The following is a 24,344-nucleotide window of genomic DNA, read 5'->3' on the forward strand; positions in this document are numbered from 1 at the left end:
TTCCAAGGCTTCAATGGTAGGGTCGGTGAGTGCCCAGGCGGTTCAATTCAGTAGACCATTTCAGTTGCAGAACCGACAATACGCAGCTATTGAATTTTGGGTCTTTTTTCTGTTGTACTCAGTCCCACATGGCATGACAAATTCACAAAACATCAGAATCGTCGGGTATCATCGCACCACAGTCCTTCATATAACCCCCGTCATACATATCCGTCCACACCTCCCACAACGAGGGCAGGGAACACTTCATATGCCCTGGAAAATCCTCATGTGGATCTACCTCCAACGCCTCGCCGAGTTTCACGTAATGACGCCTCCTCTCTTTGTAGTTCATGTCCCCTGGAAAGGGAGCGTCCTGTAACGTTTGAAAACTTTCTTCGTCAATAACAATAAACATGCGATAGCTAGGAAACATATCGAGCACATCACGCTTAATTGCGTCGGCCCTGAAATGCTCGCGGAGTTGGTCGATCGATGCTCCGTCGAACTGGGAAGCATCTTGAATGACTCGTGGCTGGTAATTGGGCCAGATTTCATCCCAGGGCGTTTTGATGAACTCCTTTGCCCTTGGTCTCCAGCTAAGGGAAGATTCGTATTCCCAGTAGAATCCATTCTTCATGTGCTTCGTGGTGAGGTCGACCATACGCGGGAAAGCGGCATTGGATTGGGGAGTGTAGGTTGTCCGGTAGATTGTGTAGCCCCAGGTGGGCTCACAGTAATGGAGCCACTCATAGACGTCCTGAATGGAGTCTGGAAGCCAGGAGTATTGCTTCATCGGCTTTCGAAATAGCGACATGATGGGTCGACTTTCTAAGGTTGGATGTTGCGGTGGTTCAGAGGGGAGTTGAGGACGGAGAAAAGTCCAGCCTCGTTGGAACCTTGGAAGGTGTTGGAGCACCTGTTTTGATGGTATTGTTCTGTCATCCTGATACGCACTACTTATGCATTAGGGTTAGACCTGTATCTATATTACTGGATTGTGACCCACACAACTCCATAATATAACAACAACTTTACACATGCTACAAGAGAAGGACCGCTTTATAGTCCCCAGGGCTGTGAGCAGGTTTATATCAAACTTTCAGTCCCCCTTACAATACCCTACTTGTACTGGACCCTGGTCAATCTAGTTTCTCTAGCATAAATTACCATTAGTTCCGTGGCATCATTCCCACATTATCTTGGCATGTTCGCATCTGAACTAGGGCCACGGAGTACGGAACACGGAGTAGAGAGTAAAGAGTCAATGTTACTGTCTCTTCGTGTGGCACCCCCAAGGCTGTATGATATGAGAGCCTCGCCAGTATCGGGAAATCATGAAGAATAGGCAATCTTCAATTCTTCAGTCGGCCTTGTTGCTACATATCTCACTGCCGAGAGCCGTTCACCCCTCTAGCCGACTTCTTCGACCCAAATTCGAGTGTCCGGTGTGTCAATCAGAATAGGTGGAAGCTCCGATGTGTTTTATTCATGATATACCCTGAAGCGAAGCGTGAGGTATGGTGGTATACTCGACTAGATGCTGGAATTTGGCGGTGTTGACATTAAAAACCGCCCCCGCAATGGCAATTTTACGCGTTCAGAGCGCGCAGAGAGTCATAAAGTGCTGAAAAATGCCTAGAAACAAGTTGAGCAGAAAGAACAAATGTATATCGACCGTGGATATCTCACTTTAACAAGGGTGAGCCGTTAAGTAGAAGTGAAAAGGGTTGGAGGGGATGAAATGCGGCGCGTCACGTCGCGCATCACGAAAAAAAAGACAACTTCCCCCAAAATCCCCTTTAGCCCTTTTCGGCCCACCTCAATGCATCGCTTTCTTTGCCTTTGCCTTTCTTTAGACAATGGCTCCCTTTGATTTACCGCAGTTCCCCCATTCAGAACCTACTCTTCCTCAACCACCTTCTTCCCCTCCGATTCATAGTGCTAAGTGAGGTCGTCAAGGGCAATAGTCCCGAATTGAATATGCTCAATGTCAACATATGCGGTACAGAAGACGGCTCGCCTGTTGCTTGGATCCAGGTGAATCACACAGGACGGGTCACCTTTACCAATAAAACTGGGAACCAAGCGTCATGTGTACTCAATGATGGATTGAAGACTGGTAGTTGGTGTGTTACAATTGAGAAAAAGGACAAAACGAATTCGCCCTCCTACTCATCTACCGGCACTCCATCTACCAGCACTCCATCTACCAGCACTCCATCTACCAGCACTCCATCTACCAGCACTCCGAATGACAAACTCCTTACGATCACCAGTGTTGTTTGGGTCAAAGCTTAAGTAGTCTACTGTAAAAGACCTGTGCGAACGTGCTTAGAAGAACCAGGCCAGGAATTTGGATTATTTGCATCATGGAAGTTATCAAGATTGAGGCCTCAATGAAGCTCATGATCATGATCGCAGCATTTTGTCTTGAAGTCCGGCTTGAAAAGGCATTTATTCATTTGTTTCTTCTGAAATTTTGAGAGTGAAAATTAGGACATGGGAAAGACAGAAGAATTTTATTGTAATACGGAAACTGATTTGTGGAAGGTCCTAGACAATATTGTCATGATCTGACTCTATGTAGCTACATCCGTACATTTAGGCGAGACAAATCAATTGCTCGCAATCATCCACATAGTTACATATGTTCCGCTGTCAATGGCCTGACTCTCATAATCATACCAACGTGAGTCTGGGGATAACCGTGCCCTTTGCTTCTAAGACTGAACAGTGAAATTAGGAAGGGCAAGGGTTTGTGTCGGAATGGTGACTGTGTGGGCCAGCCAACCAGTTGTCGCATTTCTATAAAAATCCGCACTCATGAATTACTACTGCACGATTTCACCCCCATCGTATCTTTTACCCATTCGGCCGCCCCTTTTAACAGCCACTTCCGGTTCATCCTTGAAACCTAGGAGGTAGCTCTGGATTTCAGCTGCTGTGAATTGCTCAGCTGGAACCAATTCAGCAAAATCAATGGACAGGTCCAGGATCTTCTGGGTTTTCATGGCTCCAGCTAGCTGATTTTCCAATTTGCGAGTCGTAATGTATGACACACTGGTGAACTCCAGTTCAATGAATGGTTTGTAGATGAGACAAAAAATGCTTCAATACTGCTTTTATCCGCATACCCAAAGTTAAACATTTTATCCACACGACTAGGGCGAGTCAAAGCAGCGTCAAGTTTGTCAGGGTGATTAGTCGTCATGATGAGAATTCGACCTTCTTGGGCTCCGACACTATCGAAGCAGCTCAAAAGAGCCGATAACGAAACGCCGCTATGGCAGATGTCGTTTGTCCTGGCGTTCTCCAGCAAATGACAGTTGCTGATAGTCTATCGCACAACCCGGGTTTGGGTCGAGATATCGGACCCGGACCCGGACCCAGCCTGGGTCCGGGTCGAAGTCAGCGAACCCGGACCCAACCCGGACCCAGCGCTAGGCCCCCAATGGGGCCCCAGTAAAACCCAACTTTGCATAAAAACAAACTCTTGGCGTTCATAAAGTTGCTAAATAATCAACATGTAATCTTCGTATTTTTTTGTGTTTTAGATCGAACCTATATAAACTCACTTATTCGACATCAACTTTATATGACTAAACTAAATAGACACTTATATCATTTTATATTGGCCAGATATTAGTTTATTACCAATAAAAATTAAAGATAATCATGGTTGTAGTGGTATTTGATAATTTAGGTTTGCTGATATGGTTGAAGTTGTAGAAATATATTTTGAATATAGTGTAAAGTAGTCACTCTATCCTTACACGTTGAGATCTCCTTTCGACTACTACTATCTCTGACCGCGGTCAGAAAATTAATTATATGATTAAAGCCTTATTCTACTATACTTTCTAACCGCGGTCAGAAACTCTAGCTGAGGGGATCTTACAGTGAGCGCGGGTAGAGCCCGAGTACTAATACTCCTAGTTTCTGACCGCGGTTAGAAACTCTGGCTGAGGGGATCTAGCAGTAAGCGCGGGTAGAGCCTGAGCCTTAGTACCGGCATTAGCCCGTTATAATTGCTGGGTTTTGCTGGGTTTTGCTGGGTTTTGCTGGGTTTTGCTGGGTTTGGCTGGGTTTGGCTGGGTTTGGCTGGGTTTGGCTGGGTTTGGCTGGGTTTTAGCTGGGTTTTGCTGGGTTATGCTGGCTCTAACCCACTTAAACCTATAATATATACCAATTAAATGCTAGTGAAGTAGGTACTTTTGATAAACGACGACTTAATCGTTTAGCTCTCTATTTATAGCTAGGGTAATACGTCTTCTGCCCTTTATAAGTAAATCCCTTCTCTTATTCTTCCCCTCGTAATTGATTATTTATTTATTTCGCCTATTATATCCCAGAGCCAGCAATCTAATTTGATATCCTCGATTTATGATGGAGATATAGACAATCTTAGTTATCTTACCCCTTCAAACCGACTTGGTACCCCTGAACCATCCACTAGCCAGCAGACGTTCGATCTCGACTCTATTGACTCCGAATTCCTTCGTCCGATTATTCCCCTTATACCTCCTACCTCACTTCTACATGTTGGTCCCGATCGGAGAAAGGTATTTGTTCTTTATGACAAAATGACTTATACCGAATAGGTCGACTGGTGGTTACAGACTGATTTTGGAAGGAAGAGCAAGATCTATTAGGACTCAAACCACCAGTCTGATGTTTGGGGTAGGTTTAACTAGGTTGCAAATAGTATCGATAGGGCACTAAAGGTTATGTGTAAGAATTGCGGCCAGATTCTTGAGTATCCTTACACTATCTATCCTTATCTAACGGGCGACCGGAAAGCACAATATCATAGCATATCAACAATGTCAAAATATATTAAGAGTGTAGGGTGTCGAAAGGCTAAGGGTGGATCAAAGCTAGAGATCACAAGATTCCTCAGCAAAGCTATATGTTCTATTATAACTTAATCTTTTATTCTCCTTACTAAATTTTTTTAGGATGATACTCCGACCGAGGCTCCTTTCTTATAAGAGGCTTGGGAGGAAGAGATTTTATCCTTCTTATCTCTTAATCGACTCCCATTTCAACTTATCGAGCACCCAACGTTTCAGAGCCTAATTCAAATGGCTCGTACCTCTCTATCTACCCCGTTTATCCCCTCTGCTGATTAGACCTTGCCAACTCCCATGGGAGTGGTCCCATGGGACTATCCCATGGGACCATATAGGAGTCCCATCAAGTCCCATGGGAGTGCCAAGAATGGGACTAAGCGGTCCAGTCCGCTCCCATGGGACTTTGATGGGACTCCCATGGGACTATAAATAGTGCAAACATATAGAAAAATGTGACCTGTATAACTTATGAAGAATGCCACTGTTTTTTTGGGTATTTTAATTACTTAAAGAATAGAGATAATAATACTTTGGGCTTGGTATTAGGATAAAAATAGTAGATTTGCAGTGCTATATCTAGAGCGCAATTTCTGATAGACAGTAGAATTTGATATTTTAACAGCTGTTAAAAAATTCTATACTAATCTATCTCTATTATGTATAAGTATACAAATCATTATCTCTTCGTCGCTTGCGTTCTCTTTGGGGATGTTGTTAACTGAACGGAATCACTAGTAATTGGTGGCGTATAGAATGATCTGGCTCTGCCTCTTCTATGGCGGTATCTATATTGTCTGGATTAACGTTGTCGGCTTTATCGTCTATACTGTCTTCGCTATCTTCACCATTACTGATTGGCTCTGGCGTATAGTCAGGAAGTCCTGCCTCCCTTTATTCGTCAATCTCTGTTCTTTCGTCTTGGTTAAGAACGGATTCAGGTTAAATAGTATCCTTAGTTTCTTTATCTCTAATGTTAAACCTTAATAAACAACGGAGTATCATTAGATCTTGAATCGTCGATTTATTTAAAGAGCCCCGTCGGTAATAGCAAATATCGCGAGCAGTACTAAAGAGACGCTTAATATCTACGCCTATAGCTGGGATCGAAAAGACGTCCCGTGCAAGTCCTGCGAGTATCGGAAAGTTACGCGCATTCTCCCTCCAGAAATGGTATAGATTCGTTGCGCTCCATTCTATAGAGAGTTAGTAACGTAGTTCGTAAAATTGTAAAAGGATAGTATAAACTTACTAAGATTGAGATATCCCTTAAGTTCTTCTTCCTAACTAGTAGCTTTTGATGGTAGTGGGGGCGGTAGCTGATCCTTAGCGAGAAGGCTTACTATTTCATCCTCTGTATAATATGCCGAAGGTATCGCTGTGGGTGGTACTTCCCTTTCTGGCTGATGTTTCGAATAGTTTTTAAGATGGCTATAAAGCGAAGACTTGTATATATTATACTAAGAGGAAATAGTATTATTAAGCTGAACCTGACCTAACCATTCTGGGCCTTCAAAAAACTTAAGCTTATACTGGGGAGTAAGAATGGTACCTATAGTGTATAAGCTACTATGGGCTTCCTCTGTTAATTGGTAGTATACCGAAAGCTTTTCCCTTCCAGCTTTAAGAGCCGCTAGTATAGCCTTCTTTTAGGGTACCTTCTTACGACGAAGTCGGGCCTAGGATTGTTTAAAATGTATGAATAGCCGGTTATATACTATAAAAATATTGTAAATGGTTGTTGTCTTGATCTTTAATAGACCGACCGTCCACTTGTAGAAAGGCTTTGTGATATAGAGTAGGTAATCGATTTGGCGCCACTCCCCTTTACTAATGTGGAACTTAGGGCGCTAGTGCTCTGTACAATACCGCTGGAATATTGTCTGAAGGCGCTTGGCACGCTAGAGTATAAGATATGTGGAATTCTACCGAGTGCGGATATCTTAGATTGGAGCCAGCTTTATTCCGTCGCTTTAGAGATTCAGAAAGGCCTCCCGTCGCTGTGGGCTAGTATTGATGAATATAGCAAAAGCGCGAACCTATAATCATGATTAATATAAGATATCTTTATAGAGGTTAGATATATACCTTTGTAAGTATATAAATAATTCCCTTCTGTAGCTTTGCTTGCTGAAGGATGCCCCTATTTTCTTCTGACTATACGGTCGCGGTTTTATCATTCTTTAGATTGGCCTTTATTAAGCTAAGAAGATCTTTTAGACTTAGCTGAATCATATAGGTAAGGTATAGAACCCGTATAATCTTAGTGGAATCCGGGAGATCTATCTGTCGGATTGATTTATAAAGACTTTCAACTATAGTTTTGTTGTTTGACGTATTATTAGTAGTAATTGCAATTACCCTATTAACGATCCTATAGTCAGAAAGAATACCGAGGAGAACCTCTGCTAAGTGAGCGCCGGTATACTGGCTATAAACCGGTATAAAGCCTAGAAGTATCTTATGATATACCCAATCGATATCTATAAAATACCCTGTGATCGCTATAAACGCTTGTTGGAATAGTGAGGTCTAGTAGTTAAGAGTAATCGAGAGCTTTACCCTAGCGGGGAGGTAGGAGAGTAGCTTTTGCTGTTCTGCCTGGACAATCGATTAGAGTTGACGCCGCGTAGTTTTCGGTGAAAGAAGGTTTAAAGGTTGTGGTAAAAGCTGTGCCTCTGCTATAAGATCTTGGAATTCTTGGTGCCGGAGGATTTGAAATGGAAGGCGAGAGTTTGCGATAAATTTTACCTAGGCTCTCTTAAATCTTTGTAGATTAAAGGCCTTTCGAGTAGATATACGGTTTGACTAAGAATGATATAGAAGTTAGCCTTAGATAGATTATTTATAAGACCCTAGTCTTACCGAAAGTTTAAACGATTGTTGTATATCCTGTTGGGTTGAGTCCTTTTGTGCGTTAGTTTTGTATATGCGGCTACTTAAGTGCGCAGTTAGGGATTTCGACCTATTTAAGGTTGATAATAGATACGATAGCACCTTTCTATATCTCCGATAGAGTGCTATTGGTTTTCCAGTTTGATAGTGTGCTACCTGGTCAAACTAATCCCAAGCAGAAGATGTATATCGTGCTTCGAAGTTCACTTTATAGAGTAGAGGGTATGGATAAGCACTAGTTATATTCCTCTACTATTTAATAAACTCTGCCTTATTCTCTATAGTCCAGAGAACCTAGAACTTTTGATTTCGTAGACCGATTCGACGAAGACTAGGTAGAAGAGGTGTTGATTCAATTTCGGACTGAATAACTGAGGATGGTGGTACGCTATAAATCGGCTGCTGGCTAATCGAATGGTCTGGTGTAAGGGGTTCATCTATCAAATCAAGATTATAGAGTGAAGATAGTGGAGGTATCCCAATTTGCGAGGAGGCAATCTGGGACGAAGGGCTAGCCTCAGCATAAAGATCGTATTGAGATATGATATTCCAATAATCATTATATTGTAGAGGACTGGGGTAAAGAGGGGAGGGACTTAGGAGTATAATAAGGATAGAATAATCTTAACTTACCTCTTAAAAATCTTCTGATTAACGATCGCATCTATCCTCTATACCTTAAGTACTCTATAGTAGGCCGAGTAATAACTAGCGCGAAGATAGATTATAAGATAGTAAGACCTTCTATTTACAGCTCCCCGATTGGTTAAGCAAGCTTTATAATAGTGGGGGTCCTACGGGTGTCCTATAGGAGTCCCGCGGGAGTCCCGTGGGAGTCCTATAGGAGTCCTATTAAGTCAGGGGTATAGTCAGTTTTGAGGGTTAACCCGATCCCCTAGCATTTTGATGGAATTTCTTGTATAAAGGCTTCTAAAGCTTAATTTTCTGACCCCAGTCAAAAAACTGACAGTCGTATCAAATCATTGTATCTTCTACTGCCATTTTTCTGACCGAGGTCAGAAAATTGATAGTCGTATCAAGTTATTATATAAAGGCTTCTAAAGCTCATTTTTCTGACCTCGGTTAGAAAATTGGCAGTAATGTCAAATCATTATACTTCTAAACCTACTATATGCTAATGCTACTACTATGTATATATAATTAAATTACTTAAAAATATAAAGAAAAAATATACAAATAATATAGGTTACGAGGTTAAGGAATTCTACTTAGTTACTAAAAAGGCCTTAAGGCCCGTAGGCAGTGCCCACCCGCCCGTCCATGGGCGATGTCGCAGTCTAGACATTGATTTCTATACCAATAATATGATATTAAGAGTAGTTTTGAAATAAAAGGATGAAATAAAGACCTATCTATAGTATCTAATACTGTAAAAAAAAAGGATTTATTATATTTTGGTATAATTTTTAATATGTGTAGAGCTTAGTTGAAACTGGAGAGTATAGCATGTATGTGAATATATATATCTCTACTGACTGACCATGATACTAAGTCAACAACTTCTTCTTGATCTCCTATACCTAATTTTATATATTTGGGCTTACTTTTGCTTGAATATAATATTTAAATATATGGCTGAGATATTCATCTTCTATTTTTAATAGTATGCCATATAAAAAAGTTAGATTGCTATAAACTTGAAGTGAGAATGTTGATACACCTGTAAAAAACAGTATTTTATCTGCTGAGTTAGCATTTTTGTGCAACCAAAATAGGAAATGCTTGGCAAAAATATGTATGCCATGGGACCATATGGGAGTCCCATCACTCCCATGGGACTCCCATGGGACCACTATGGTAATGGGACCAAAATTTTGGCTAGTCCCATGGGAGTGATGGGACCAGGATATGGGACCAAAATTTTTCTAGTCCCATGGGAGTTGGCAAGGTCTAGTGTTCTAGACAGAGCACAGCAATTAGCACGATTGCGACACCATTTCGAGATTTGGTGGGATGTTATGCTCGCCATGGACAAACAAGCCAAAATGAATACGAACCAAGTGACCGATGATGTGATTCGTGAAGAAGTCATACGTTTAGGCGAAGACAACCGAGAACTGCGACGTGAGAGAGACCGTATGACTGTGCAAAGAGATTTGGCAGAGAAGCGAGTCGAGGAATTGACTTTGAAGCTGGACGGAGCTTGCCGAGAACGAGACCAGTCAATCCTCACGGTGATGAATACAGCGAGACAATCGATGCCGGTTCCGGGAAGAAACAACAACAGTCGTGTTCCCCGACGAGAAAGCTCTCACTTGCCGTACAACAGTCCGGAGCGGTTCAATAATCCAAAGTTTCCCGACGCACCTGTATTCTCAGGAGATCGCGGCGCATTTGATAGCTGGAGAGACAAGGTGCAGGATAAGCTGATGAACAGCGCCGCTCAATACCCGAATGAAGAGCAACGGATTGCCTACATCCGCAGCCGCACTGACGGTATCGCGTATCAACAAATCAGAGCTCACGTATACGTGAGACCCTCACATTACGTAGCGCGAGGAAGCAAAAGAAAGGTAGCTTCCTCGCGTTCAGGGGAACCCAGATGCACCATGTGGGTCCCGCAGATCATTTCTCCAAACATCCTGTATACTTCATGTATATCCCTGACAACAGGTCCTGGAGGACATTTAGCTCCCAGAGGCCATTCGCATGATCCTAGGAGCGATGATTGAATATAGCTCCATAACTCAGCATATCGTAGGTAACCCTGAAAACAGCGAGCTGGGTTTAGACCAGAACAAGACAGGCAAACGCAATATAGTGCGGCGGTGTTGAAGAATTGAGAAGCCGCTCAATTTCTACGGCGTTCGAGGCCGATTCAACGTGTTTGAGCTCTCGTTATAGTAGATGTAGTAGAGTGTGGAAACGGATGCCCTTCAAAAAATGTTATTGCGGAAATCGGGTGGGTTAGTTAATGGTGGACTTGTGTTGACCATTGCACACGAGGAACTTGAAAAACGTTGAGTCAGTGGGAAGTCAAGTTGTTGACGGCAGGGTAAGTGTTTTACTTGCTCGAGGAAATCATATTGTTTAATTGATCACCACCCTAGCAAAAAGGTGAGGATGGTGTTCATTAGATGTTATTGGTTTGTTTGTCTCCACTTGCTCTGATGTCCGTGCATTCGCTTATACCCTCCCACCCCCCACGTCTACCAGCGAGAATTTTTTCACCCCGCTCTTACAAGATTGTTCTCAGCCGATTGCCAAAATTTGACGTCACTACGCACCTTATTTCCCTGGCAACCAACATCCAGCCACTCGGCAGAACGGACCAGCCAAGGTATAGTAAGCCTCTCAAAACAACCTAAATTGCTTTTACCGTTCTACATATTTCTTGATACTGAGACTACAGAATTATAGATTTCTATAACAATAAACTACCCTCTACTATTTCAACTAACTTTCAATCAATATTTTTATAACCTATAAACTAGGCCAGTTGGGTTGAAATAGGTAGAAATTTCAAATAAGCTTTCTATACAGTTCTGTGAAGGGCTATGGTCAAATTGATTCAACTAGACGATGCCTGCATGCTGTTTACAAGCTTAGAAGGAAGAGAAAGAGTGGAACAAGCTGAATAGCAGAAATAACAGAAAAGGCGGTGAAGAATGGCGTATGCGGTGAAAGAACTATATGGCAGAGCCATATAATGAGGGCGGGTCTGACCCGTGACATTCTATTTCCCTGATTATAAAGCTTTAGCTATTTATCCTTTAGATTATATGATCTCTCTAGTAAATATAGAAGTAGAGGTATTACTAATAAGATCGACTGTAAGTATATTTATGCTGTTACGCCTTAATAATATTCATAAATTTTAGCTAACTCGTTTGCCATCCCGCTCAACGATCACAGGATCAACATCTTCCAGAGTTTTGAATGACTTTCCGACCCACTTGATCTCCTCCAGCTGGGTGGCGACCGGGTGTCCAGTGTCAAAGTACCCTCCATTCCATTCACCAAGCAATTGATCTGGCTTAGACTGCGACATCGCCCATGGACGGGCGGGTGGGCAGTGCCCACGGGCCTTATGTAAGCGGGCGATGGGCACTATCAATACGCCCATGGACGGGCCCTACCCTTAGGGCCCATTGTCCATGGACACCGTGGGCGCCCGTGGGCCTTTTTAGTAAGCAAAATTAGCGCAACACGTGATTTTAATTGACAGATTTCAAAATATTTCAACTAAATTTATATTTTTTATATATTTACAATCATAATTCCGGATTTTTAATAAGATATATATAAATATATATACTATAATTTACTATATATCTAATTTTTATATATATTTAAGACAACTTTATATAATGGTGGGCATCGTGGGCATGCCCGCCGTGGGCATGCCCGTGGGCCTTGGGCGTTATGGACGGGCACTCGAAAATCCAAATAGCCCAAGGCCCACCGTGGACGGGCGATGGGCACCTCCTAGGTGCCCATGGACGGGCGATGTCGCAGTCTAATCTGGCTTAAGAGATGGAAGTTGACTGAAGAGGTCTTCGATAGTCTCCGGGTTGACTTTCCGGTTGGCCTCAATTGCAGCGAGGTATTTTTCTTGGGGACTTTGAGCGTTAGCATTCTCCCGCATCTGTGGGATTTGTAGATCACACTCACGAGGACATTTTGAGATCGATGACTATGATCAAATCAATAGATACACGTGTATTGTGATGGGAACAGGAATCCTTCCCCCGATTTTATGTCTTATATGAATACTTGGAATGTCTATATTGGTAATTCTACTTTCAAACTTTGACAGAAATGACGTCCGGGGCTCGATCCAACGCCTCTGTTGAATAACAATCACGAAAGTCTCCGAGGGGCTTGTCGTTGAACATTCCGCCGAAACGGGTGGGACTCAGACCTCACGCTTCACGCCCTACGCCCTACTATTCCCAGCCAACCCCAGCCAACCCTTGAGCGCGTGAAATTGTGCATTTTTCCAGTTCAGTCAAGTTGAATGGTTCATCTAATAGATTAGGTTGGACAATTTTGGTCACTCAGAATGACTTCAGTGGCATTACGAGGTCACTTTTTCTTTTCGCATGTAGTATAATGACGTCGTTGAAGACATCAGATCCCGAGCCCCAGATCCCGAATGTTCATCTAACTTGCATACCCTGCTGAAAGCACCACGAATTTTGACAAACCGCTTTTCAAATATTACTGCAGCAAGCCAAAATCGACATTATCATGCCTTCAGCTATTGTTACCGGTGCTACTGGTAAGTAATTCCATTGTGAAGTTTGCCACCACCCATTCATTTATCGTTTTGCAGGAATCACCGGGAGTGCGATTGTGCATCACCTGTTAAAAGATGGATCTTACGACAAAATCTATTCTTTCTCGCGTGGAAACCCGGGTTACAAAGATTCGAAAGTCCAACATGTCACCCTGGACCTGCAAAGCTCGGCGCAAGATATGGCCAAGTCTTTCGAGGGTGTGTCCGCCGAGTATATTTATTTTTGCGCCTACTTGGCTTCGGACGACCAGGATGAGCAGTCACGAGTGAATGAAGCTCTACTTTACAACTTCTTGGAAGCACTGGAGCTCAACGGCACGGCTCGGAAGATCAAACGTTTCATTCTCACCTGCGGGTTCAAGCAGTACGGTGTACATATCGGGCCGGGAAAGCAACCTCTACTGGAGGACGACCCCCTTTTAGAAAACGATGCAGGTGGTGTATCTTGGCCGCCGATCTTCTATTATCCCCAACAACGTGTCCTAGCAAACGCGGCTAAGAAAGGCGGCTGGGAATGGGTTGCCACACTCCCAGAAGACGTACTGGGATATGCTCGTGGCAACTTTATGAACGAAGCCACGGCCCTGGGGCTGTACTGTGCTGTCAACAAAGCTCTTCCGGGATCCGAGCTTCCATTCATTGGCAGCAAGGCCAATTACTTCGCCTTCAATTGTTGGACATCGGCCAATCTCCATGCCAAATTCTGTCTGTGGGCAGCCACCGCACAGGGGGCCGGAAATCAGATCTTCAACGTAATGAATGGAGATACGGAATCTTTCCAGAACCTGTGGCCACGTATGGCCGCCCGGTTTGGCTGTCGTATTCCTGATCCAATGTTCCCGAACGGAGGCACTCCGGATACCAAAGGCTTCAAAGGCTACGAGTCGTCGACGATTCGTTTCAAAAACAAGCCGCCTCTGAAGGCATCTGCTTCCGCGCTGGGTCTCTCCACAGACTCGGTTTCCAACGATTCCCCCACATTGTTCCTTCAGGTTGACCCTGAGAAGTGGGCGAAACGAGAGGATGTGAACAAGGCCTGGGCTACACTCCGTGAACGTTACAACCTCGATCAACACGCATGGGACAAGGCCACCTGGAAATTTTTGACGATGACTCTTGGTAGGGACTGGAGTTGTGTGGGAAGTATGAGTAAGGCTAGGAAGCTGGGTTGGACTGGGTATGCCGATACGTGGGACGAGTTGGAGGAGACATTCAAAATCCTCGAATGCGAGGGCGTTCTTCCGCCTTTGGAACAATTGAGAAAGGATTTCTAGTCGACTGTGCAACATTAGGCAATCATGGCTACAGCGGTTCTCAACTACTGTCGTGGACAGTCTCAAGCTTTTGCTGCTTTTTGTCGTGGACAGATTCCAAGGACCAGACCTTCATCACGAAAGAATGCAATACACGAATTGGCACACCACAAGTGCTTCGAAGTATGGCCAGAAAATAGGCTAAGGTAGAAGTCCGAAATTAATCGATCGATGTAGAAATTCATTTCTGTGTCTTTGAGGCGTGTCTCGAAAACCTGCCGGCTGGGAACGGAAGGGACATGTGCCACATGCCAGGTCGTGTTCGAAACTAGTGCGGACGGTAGCTTCATCAGAGATTCGTAATGATCCAAAGAATAAATTGATTGATTTCTGGGTTTTGTTCTTACGTCTTTTAAGGTTGGCTCTGACGTCAACTATGAACGCATGCTCGGTCTCGAAGCCCCGGAGATTATAACGTACAAGTTCGCCCGACCTATCTATTTCACACGTTGTATGTAGATTATCTTCTGTCTTCTGTCTTCTACCGTCTATCACCACTTACAATACTCAGTATCTCAGTCGAGCTTTCGAAATGTCACAGCCAGGCAAGGGAAAGCATGTCCTGTTGACGGGAGCTAACGGATTTGTTGCCTCCCATATCTTGTCCATTTTAATTGATGTAAGGACTCATATTAATAGATCCAGCGTATTTCATTGTCAATTGACTGCTAATTCTCAAGCAGGAAGGCTATTTCGTGACAGCGACTGTTCGGTCTCCGTCCAAGGGGGACGCCATCATCGCAACCCATCCTACATGGAAGAACAACATTGAATTTGCGATCGTGTCAGACTTTACGTCCGAGACACCGTTTGATGACATCTTTTCAAAGGCGAAAGCGCCATTCGACTATGTGATCCATACCGCATCGCCATTAAAGTTCAAAGTCTCCGATATCCGCAAGGAGATGATTGAGCCCGCTGAAAAAGGGTGAGCCTCCATCCGCATATCTTAAACCTGGATAACGCTAAAGTCACAAGCACAACGGAGATACTGAAAGCTACTCAAAAGTATGGTGGCTCCACTCTGAAACGATTCGTGCTTCTTGGCAGTGCGGTTGCCGTGCTGAGCTCATTCGAGGACATGACTAAAGAGGGCAAACCTTACACCGAGAAAGATTGGAACCCAGTAAGCAACCCATTTTGCATTTTGTATATACCACAGGTCCTAACTTCTTACACAATGACAGGTCACAGCTGAGCAGGCTGTTGAACGAAATGACCCCGTTCTCGGATACAATGTTTCGAAAACCAGAGCCGAAACCGCAGCATGGGAATTCTTCAAGCAAAACAAAGTTCCCTTTGACTTGACTGTTATCAACCCAGATATCATTACTGGACCGATGATCCATCCTATCGAAGGAGCAGGCTCCATCAATGAAACCAACCATTTCGCTATCGCCAGCTTCATTGATAGAACTCACAAAACCATCGACGGAGTCGAATTCCCTTTCTATCACTTTGTACGAGATACCGTAGGACTCCCCTAGGCCAATAAAGCTAATTGATTGCTAGGTTGATGTTCGGGATGTGGCACAGAGCCATGTCGATGCCCTCACCAACCCAGCAGCCGCAAACCAGCGGGTTCTTTTGATATCCGGGCTCATTTCCCCGCAGCTAGTGGCTAATACCATACGTGAAAATTTCCCCAGCCTCAAAGATCGAGTGCCGGAGGGAAATCCCTCGCAGCTTCTTCCTCCGGGGATCCATCCAACCGGCTGGGATATGAAGCTTAGTTTGGAAATTTTGAGCAAGGGCCACAAAGGGGGAAATGGGAATACGTCGATTTGAAATCTAGCGTGGTCGATGCTGTCCAGTCCATGATTGATTCCCGTGTCTTATAACTCTAGTTTTGTGGCGTTTGATGTTTGAAAACTCAATCACGCTCAACTCAATTGATGATGTAAACAGCGGACGTGTGAATTACTGTATCCAGTTAATTTTGCCGCTTTGGGTTTAGCTCCCCAATACACCGTCACGTAGCCTCCCTTCAATGTCCTCGACATAGGAAGACCCGTCTTTGCCGCTTGTCCTCCTCGTGACTGTATTAGCAAACCAAGGAACTAGAATTTTTATCCTCTTATAGTAATGCAAACAAGTCAACCTCCAGAGAATCTAGCATAGTATGACTTTTCATTCCCATTCCGATGTCCAAGTGACACAGTACGGTAAGACTGTCTCCACAACTTTGCTGAACACGCGAGCTCCCATGCAATCTCAATGCCGTGCAATGCTCACTTATTAATAGTTTGAATGATGCCACGATTATCTCTTAAGATGGTCCTTTCAATAAGAACGTGTCTAGCATGTGGAAAAAACCATTCCTTGGGTCCTCAGGCCTTGGTAAAGAGATCAATGATGAATTGAACGTCATAATGATATCTTCATCATATGACAAGACAAACAGTGACTCATTGCTGACTCCATGATGATCTAAATTTGAGTAATATGCCTAATACAAGCCAATAATATAAGTGGGGAGCGTTTCTGGGATCAATTGCAATATCTCTCAGTCTTAATGTATCGAGCGCCGAATGATATTCTAGGTATTCGCCCTCTTCTTTCTTGACATTGATCTCAACATGTCAGTCGAACAAAGACAGCCCGAGCCGCTTCGTCGGATCATAACAACCCATGATTCTACAAGCGGCCGAGCTATCTTTAGTGACGCGGTTGGGGAGCAGGTATCATTTACTGGGTTCCCGGTTCCCCCTGGCAAGCCTACAACGTCAGACTATGCTCTGGCCTTCAATACCAATACATTTCCTGTGCAAGGGCTTTCCCCTCCAACGTCTGCAACCCCAGAGCCCAAAGCCAACCTCGACATTAAGCACTATCGCTCGAAGCTCTCGGATCCATCGCCTTTGAATCCGCCAACCGGCACCTCCTGTACAATTATTGAGGTACCTCCAGGTTCAGGGGTTCCAATGCACCGAACAGCGACCCTCGACTATGGTGTCGTAATTAATGGCACGACAGAACTAGTTCTTGATTCCGGTGAGAGAAAATTGCTGAAAAAAGGCGATGTATTTGTTCAACGAGGTACGGCTCATGCTTGGCGGAATACGACTGAAAAGAAAGACAATTCTGGTGTTTTACGTGTCTTTATCGTGTTTCAACCTATCGAACAGGTACAACTGGAAGGCGGCAAGGTCGTTGGTCAAGACTTGAACCTGTCTCTGCGTGAGGTTTAAATTACGCGCGGTGGTGTATCGCTCGAACTGCAGAGGCTGAAGTCAGCCATTCTTAGGTCTGTCTGGTCTTGTCAATTATTTAGTTTCCGATCATAAAAAAATTCCTCTGAAGTCATGGCTGTACGAGTGCACCACATCGTCGCATTGCTTCAAATATAGCAAGCAACGCGTTTTTCTCTTGACACCTAGTGTAGCGGGTCGGTTGAACTAGTCTGCTAGGGCCGACTAAATCCCTCTGGATATCCCTCTCTATCTGCCTGCTTTGGTTAGACATGCCAATTCCCAAAAAGAAACGATCAAAATAAACGAAACTGCGTATCCAGTCTCTGAGCTGATGGCGCTCTCACATATACGAATAGATGGGCTGTTAGGCCGAAAAATAAATCACGCCTGTACGAAGTATAATGTAGGAAGGGTAATTTTATTTTGAGCTTTTCTACTCAGTACGCAAGCTATGCGAAAGATCCTGAGGAAATGCTCGGTCCAGCGAAGAAGCCTCTCTATGAGTTCCTGTCTGGGATTTTGTTTTAAGATAAACAGAATAACAAAGGTACAGTAGTATTCGAAATCAGCTATACCTGCACACTCTCATGACTTGATTTCCGGAGAATAAATCCGAGTGTCATGAATTTTGATTGGATATGAAGCAAACCCTTGCCTTTCAGACCGCTTTCCGCTTGAGTTCTTGTAACTTACAGTACAGTAGTAAGACAAGACTCGGTGTATTTTACTGGAAATTGCTATGACCTGATTTACGCCTCAATTCACGTAGCGGCAGATTACCCCTTCCACAACCCGGCTGCGACAATCTCCATAAGAAGAGCCATCTTCACCATGTGGGCTTGAAATTATACTTTGAGATGGCCAGATTACGACGAGTGGTATATATTGCGGCTATATCTGGAGTAAGCACAGGAAAGCTTTGGGGCGATGCGAGGTTTGACTGTGCTTGTGACGGTTGGTTTTCCCCTTGGGCGGGTCAACATGAGCTGCTACTTTGGAATATTTCTACCCCATTAGTACTCGTACAATTTCAGGCGCTGTTTTAGACTTGGGAGGCCCCACGTAATCTTCAACTTACATCGTGTGAAGGTAAATCAATGGTTCACATTTGCACCAGGTCTGCCAAGTCACCAAGAGTCTCGGGTAATGACCAATGGCAGTCTTGGAGAACGTGCACTGTCGTGGGAGCTGGACACGGAATACCCTGGAGCGGAATCAATGACGATGAAGGAGCGTTGGGATAGAAGTGAGATCCTTGATGAGAAAAAGAACCCGTGGTCCAAGGTTGGTTGTTCATGTTTGTCGCGGGCCACGTCTGAGAGTTCCTGTCACTCATTGACAATCCCGGAGTTTTCCGCTTAGAAGAAGTCCTCCCAGCGACTGAAAAGTATCTATTGCTCTCATTGAGTTGTTTGCTCACGGTATCAAGGAGGTCGGGTAAGTTTGCCTTCGAAATTGGGATTCTTGTTTTCCTATCTTGAGATATAATTAGCCCTAATTGGTGGTTAATTGCAGGTAACCTACCTCTTAATCCCTCTAGAAACTTTTCCTCCGCGTCTCTAACAGCGTATATCTCATCTAAAAGTCGTAATCGTTCTATCGGTTCAATGAGCCGTCTACTGGGTTGCTGTGCAACTTTCAGTTTCTGTGCTGTGATTCCGTGGCTGAGACGCAGTTCGCATAGAATATGAATAAGGAGTGCAATGCGTTCTACCTGAAAATTAGTCAAGGTCGAAGCAGAGAGGATGTTATCCTACCTAGGCCTTGACAAGTCCCGCCGATTTGGTCCCGCCTTGGCGCCAAGTGGGCGCCAAGCCGCTAGTCTCAGTGCTGCCTTGGCATTATTATGCTGATCATCGTCCTATTTAGGTAATTTCCTAGCCTAAATAGGTATGGTCGCAGCACCACAGCACCAGAATTTATTTAGTGCTGCGGGGCCGGGACCAAAAATCGGCTGGTGCTGCGGGACTTGTCAAGGCCTACTCATTTCTGACTAGACCTTGCCAACTCCCATGGGACTAGAAAAATTTTGGTCCCATATCCTGGTCCCATCACTCCCATGGGACTAGCCAAAATTTTGGTCCCATTACCATAGTGGTCCCATGGGAGTCCCATGGGAGTGATGGGACTCCCATATGGTCCCATGGCATACATATTTTTGCCAAGCATTTCCTATTTTGGTTGCACAAAAATGCTAACTCAGCAGATAAAATACTGTTTTTTACAGGTGTATCAACATTCTCACTTCAAGTTTGTAGCAATCTAACTTTTTTATATGGCATACTATTAAAAATAGAAGATGAATATCTCAGCCATATATTTAAATATTATATTCAAGCAAAAGTAAGCTCAAATATGTAAAATTAGGTGTAGGAGATCAAGAAGAAGTTGTTGACTTAGTATCATGGTCAGTCAGTAGAGATATATATATTCACATACATGCTATACTCTCCAGTTTCAACTAAGCTCTACACATATTAAAAATTATACCAAAATATAATAAATCCTTTTTTTTTACAGCATTAGATACTATAGATAGGTCTTTATTTCATCCTTTTATTTCAAAACTACTCTTAATATCATATTATTGGTATAGAAATCAATGTCTGGACTGCGACATCGCCTATGGACGGGCGGGTGGGCACTGCCCACGGGCCTTAAGGCCTTTTTAGTAACTAAGTAGAATTCCTTGACCTCGTGACCTACATTATTTGTATATTTTTTCTTTATATTTTTAAGTAATTTAATTATATGTACATAGTAGTAGCATTAGCATATAGTAGGTTTAGAAGTATAATGATTTGACACTACTGCCAATTTTCTGACCGAGGTCAGAAAAATGAGCTTTAGAAGCCTTTATACAATGACTTGATACGACTATCAATTTTCTGACCGAGGTCAGAAAAATGGCAGTAGAAGATACAATGATTTGATACGACTGTCAGTTTTTTGACTGGGGTCAGAAAATTGAGCTTTGGAAGCCTTTATACAAGAAATTCCATCAAAATGCTAGGGGATCGGGTTGACCCTCAAAACTGACTATACCCCTGACTTGATGGGACTCCCATGGGACTCCCACGGGACTCCCGCGGGACTCCTATGGGACACCCGTGGGACCCCCACTATTATAAAGCTTGCTTAACCAATCGGGGAGCTGTAAATAGAAGGTCTTACTATCTTATGATCTATCTTCGCGCTAGTTATTACTCGGCCTACTATAGAGTACTCAAGGTATAGAGGATAGATGCGATCGTTAATCAGAAGATTTTTGAGAGGTAAGTCAAGATTATTCTATCCTTATTATACTCCTAAGTCCCTCCCCTCTTTACCCCAGTCCTCTACGATATAATGATTATTGGAATATCATGTCTCAATACGATCTTTATGCTGAGGCTAGCCCTTCGTCCCAGATTGCCTCCTCGCAAATTGGGATACCTCCACCATCTTCACTCTATAATCTTGATTTGATAGATGAACCCCTTACACCAGACCATTCGATTAGCCAGCAGCCGATTTATAGCGTACCACCATCCTCAGTCGTTCAGTCCGAAATTGAATCAACACCTCTTCCACCTAGTCTTCGTCGAATCGGTCCACGAAATCAAAAGTTCTGGGTTCTCTGGACTATGGAGAATAAGGCAGAGTTTATTGAATGGTGGAGGAATACAACTGGTGCTCATCCATACCCTCCACTCTATAAAGTGAACTTCGAAGCACGATATACATCTTCTGCTTGGGATCAGTTTGACCAGGTAGCACACTATCAAACTGGAAAACCAATGGCACTCTGTCGGAGATGTGGAAAGGTGCTATCGCACCCATCATCAACCTTGAATGGGTCGAAATCCCTAACTGCGCACTTGAGTAGCCGCGCATGCAAAACTGGCGCACAAAAGGACTCAACCCAACAGGATATACAACAATCGTTTGAACTTTCGGTAAGACTAGGGTCTTATAAATAATCTATCTAAGGCTAACTTCTATATCATTCTTAGTCAAACCGTGTATCTACTCGAAAGGCCTTTAATCTACAAAGATTTGAGAGAGCCCAGGTAAAATTTATCGCAAACTCTCGCCTTCCATTTCAAATCCTCCGGCACCAAGAATTCCAAGATCTTATAGCAGAGGCACAGCTTTCACCACAACCTTTGAGCCTTCTTTCACCGAAAACTGCGCGGCGTCGACTCCAATCGATTGTCCAGGCAGAACAGCAAAAGCTACTCTCCCACCTCCCCGCTGGGGCAAAGCTCTCGATTGCTCTTGACTGCTGGACCTCACCATTCCAACAAGCGTTTATGGCGATCACAGGGTATTTTGTGGATATCGATTGGGTATATCATGAGATACTTCTAGGCTTTATGCCGGTTCATGGCCAGCATACCGGCGCTCACTTGGCAGAGGTTCTCCTCGGTGTTCTTTCTGACCATGGGATCGTTGATAGGGTGATTGCAATTACTACTGATAATGCGTCAAACAACAAAACCATGGTTGAAAGTCTTTGTGAATCGATCCGACAGATAGATCTCCCGGATTCCACTGAGATTATACGGGTTCCATGCCTTGCCCATGTGATTCAGCTGAGTCTAAAAGATCTTCTTGGCTTGATGAAGGCCAATCCAAAGAATGATAAAACCGCGACCGTATGGTCAGAAGAAAATGGGAGCATCCTTCAGCAAGCAAAGCTACAGAAGGGAATTATTTATACACTTGCAAAGGTATATATCTAACCTCTATAAAGGTATCTTATATTAATCATGATTATAGGTTCGCGCTTTTGCTGTATTCATCAATGCTAGCCCACAGCGACGGGAGGCCTTTCTGAATCTCCAGAGCGACGGAATAAAGCTGGCTCCAATCCAAGATGTCCGCACTCGGTGGAATTCCACATATCTTATGCTCCAGCGTGCCAAGCGCCTTCAGACAATATTCCAGCGGTATTGTACAGAGCACCAGCGCCCTGAGTTCCACATCAGTAAAGGGGAGTGGCGCCAAATCGATTACCTACTCTGTATCACAAAGCCTTTCTACAAGTGGACGGTCGGTCTATCAAAGATCAAGACAACAACCATTCACAATGTTTTTATGGTATATAACCGGCTATTCACACATTTTGAACAATCCCAGGCCCGACTTCGTCGTAAGAAGGTGCCCTGGAAGAAGGCTATGCTAGCGGCTCTTGAAGCTGGAAGGGAAAAGCTTTCGGTATACTACCAATTAACAGAGGAAGCCCATGGTAGCTTATACGCCATAGGTACCATTCTTGCTCCCCAGTATAAGCTCAAGTTTTTTGAAGGCCCAGAATGGTTAGGTCAGGTTCAGCTCAATGATACTATTTCCTCTTGGCATGATATATACAAGTCTTCGCTTTATAGCCATCTTGAAGACTATTCGAAACATCAGCCAGAAAGGGAAGTACCACCCACAGCGATACCTTCGGCACATTATACAGAGGATGAAATGGCAAGCCTTCTCGCTGAGGATCAGCCACCGCCCCCACTACCATCAAAAGCCACTGGTTGGGAAGAAGAACTTAAGGGATATCTCAATCTTGGTAAGTTTATACTATCCTTTTACTATTTTACGAACCACGTTACTAACTCTCTATAGAATGGAGCGCAACGAATCCATGCCATTTCTGGAGGGAGAATGCGCGTAACTTTCCGACACTCGCAGGACTTGCACGGGACGTCTTTTCGATCCCAGCCACAGGCGCAGGTGTTGAGCGTCTCTTTAGTACTGCTCGCGATATTTGCCATTACCGACGGGGCTCTTTAAATGAATCGACGATTCAAGATCTAATGATGCTCCGTTGTTTATCAAGGTTTGACATTAGAGATGAAGAAACTGAGGATACTGTTCAACCTGAATCCGTTCTTAACCAAGACGAAAGAACAGAGATTGACGAACAAAGGGAGGTAGGACTTCCTGACTATACGCCAGAGCCAATCAGTGATGGTGAAGATGGCGAAGACAGTGTAGACGATGAAGCCGACAACGTTAATCCAGACAATATGGATACCGCCACAGAAGAGGCAGAGCCAGATCATTCTATACGCCACCAATTACCAGTGATTCCGTTCAGTCAACAACGTCCCCAAAGAGAACGCAAGCGACGAAGAGATGATGATTTGTATACTTATACATAATAGAGATAGATTAGTATAGAATTTTTTAACAGCTGTTAAAATATCAAATTCTACTGTCTATCAGAAATTGCGCTCTAGATATAGCACTGCAAATCTACTATTTTTGTCCTAATACCAAGCCCAAAGTATTATTATCTCTATTCTTTGAGTAATTAAAATACCCAAAAAAACAGTGGCATTCTTCATAAGTTATGCAGGTCACATTTTTCTACATGTTTGCACTGTTTACAGTCCCATGGGAGTCCCATCAAAGTCCCATGGGAGCGGACTGGACTGCTTAGTCCCATTCTTGGCACTCCCATGGGACTTGATGGGACTCCCATATGGTCCCATGGGATAGTCCCATGGGACCACTCCCATGGGAGTTGGCAAGGTCTATTTCTGACCTCGGTCAGAAAATTGACAGTAGTATCAAGTCATTGTACATGTAATCGAATTACTCAAAAATACAGAGAAAAAATGCACAAATAATGCAGGTCACGAGGTCAAGAAATTCTGCTTACTAAAAAGGCCCATGGGCGCCCACGGTGTCCATGGACAATGGGCCCTAAGGGTAGGGCCCGTCCATGGGCGTATGGATAGTGCCCATCGCCCGCTTACATAAGGCCCGTGGGCACTGCCCACCCGCCCGTCCATGGGCGATGTCGCAGTCTAATCCTGAGCTAAAGCATCTACCTAATAATGAATCTACATTAGATATC

At 43.9% G+C, this 24,344-nt stretch overlaps 7 protein-coding genes across 7 annotated transcripts; 5 read left to right on the forward strand and 2 right to left on the reverse strand.

The window, feature by feature from the left end:
• Positions 1 to 142: 142 nt before the first annotated feature.
• Positions 143 to 796, reverse strand: N7487_005296 (uncharacterized protein; the record flags this gene model as incomplete). The annotated part of the gene is made up of 1 exon (XM_056873043.1): positions 143 to 796. The coding sequence occupies one exon, from the start codon at positions 794 to 796 to the stop codon at positions 143 to 145; it is 654 nt and encodes a 217-aa protein (XP_056730763.1).
• A 1,166-nt stretch (positions 797 to 1,962) lies between these two features.
• N7487_005297 (uncharacterized protein) lies at positions 1,963 to 2,280 on the forward strand (the record flags this gene model as incomplete). The annotated part of the gene is made up of 1 exon (XM_056873044.1): positions 1,963 to 2,280. One exon carries the CDS (start codon positions 1,963 to 1,965, stop codon positions 2,278 to 2,280), a length of 318 nt encoding a protein of 105 aa, XP_056730764.1.
• Positions 2,281 to 2,813: 533 nt separating this feature from the next.
• N7487_005298 (uncharacterized protein) lies at positions 2,814 to 3,193 on the reverse strand (the record flags this gene model as incomplete). The annotated part of the gene is made up of 2 exons (XM_056873045.1): positions 2,814 to 3,042; positions 3,117 to 3,193. 2 exons carry the CDS (start codon positions 3,191 to 3,193, stop codon positions 2,814 to 2,816), a joined length of 306 nt encoding a protein of 101 aa, XP_056730765.1.
• Positions 3,194 to 9,715: 6,522 nt separating this feature from the next.
• Positions 9,716 to 10,379, forward strand: N7487_005299 (uncharacterized protein; the record flags this gene model as incomplete). The annotated part of the gene is made up of 2 exons (XM_056873046.1): positions 9,716 to 10,219; positions 10,362 to 10,379. The coding sequence occupies 2 exons, from the start codon at positions 9,716 to 9,718 to the stop codon at positions 10,377 to 10,379; spliced, it is 522 nt and encodes a 173-aa protein (XP_056730766.1).
• Positions 10,380 to 12,941: 2,562 nt separating this feature from the next.
• N7487_005300 (SDR family oxidoreductase) lies at positions 12,942 to 14,264 on the forward strand (the record flags this gene model as incomplete). Its single annotated transcript, XM_056873047.1, has 2 exons — positions 12,942 to 12,972; positions 13,027 to 14,264. The coding sequence occupies 2 exons, from the start codon at positions 12,942 to 12,944 to the stop codon at positions 14,262 to 14,264; spliced, it is 1,269 nt and encodes a 422-aa protein (XP_056730767.1).
• A 571-nt stretch (positions 14,265 to 14,835) lies between these two features.
• Positions 14,836 to 16,091, forward strand: N7487_005301 (NAD dependent epimerase/dehydratase; the record flags this gene model as incomplete). Its single annotated transcript, XM_056873048.1, has 5 exons — positions 14,836 to 14,922; positions 14,987 to 15,231; positions 15,282 to 15,429; positions 15,491 to 15,775; positions 15,816 to 16,091. 5 exons carry the CDS (start codon positions 14,836 to 14,838, stop codon positions 16,089 to 16,091), a joined length of 1,041 nt encoding a protein of 346 aa, XP_056730768.1.
• Positions 16,092 to 16,882: 791 nt separating this feature from the next.
• On the forward strand, positions 16,883 to 17,494 carry N7487_005302 (cupin domain-containing protein; the record flags this gene model as incomplete). Its single annotated transcript, XM_056873049.1, has 1 exon — positions 16,883 to 17,494. One exon carries the CDS (start codon positions 16,883 to 16,885, stop codon positions 17,492 to 17,494), a length of 612 nt encoding a protein of 203 aa, XP_056730769.1.
• Between the last annotated feature and the right edge of the window lie 6,850 nt (positions 17,495 to 24,344).

Source organism: Penicillium crustosum (assembly GCF_028827405.1).
Source record: "Penicillium crustosum strain IBT 35664 chromosome Unknown utg000002l_segment0_segment0, whole genome shotgun sequence".
In the NCBI taxonomy this organism is placed as follows: domain Eukaryota; kingdom Fungi; phylum Ascomycota; class Eurotiomycetes; order Eurotiales; family Aspergillaceae; genus Penicillium; species Penicillium crustosum.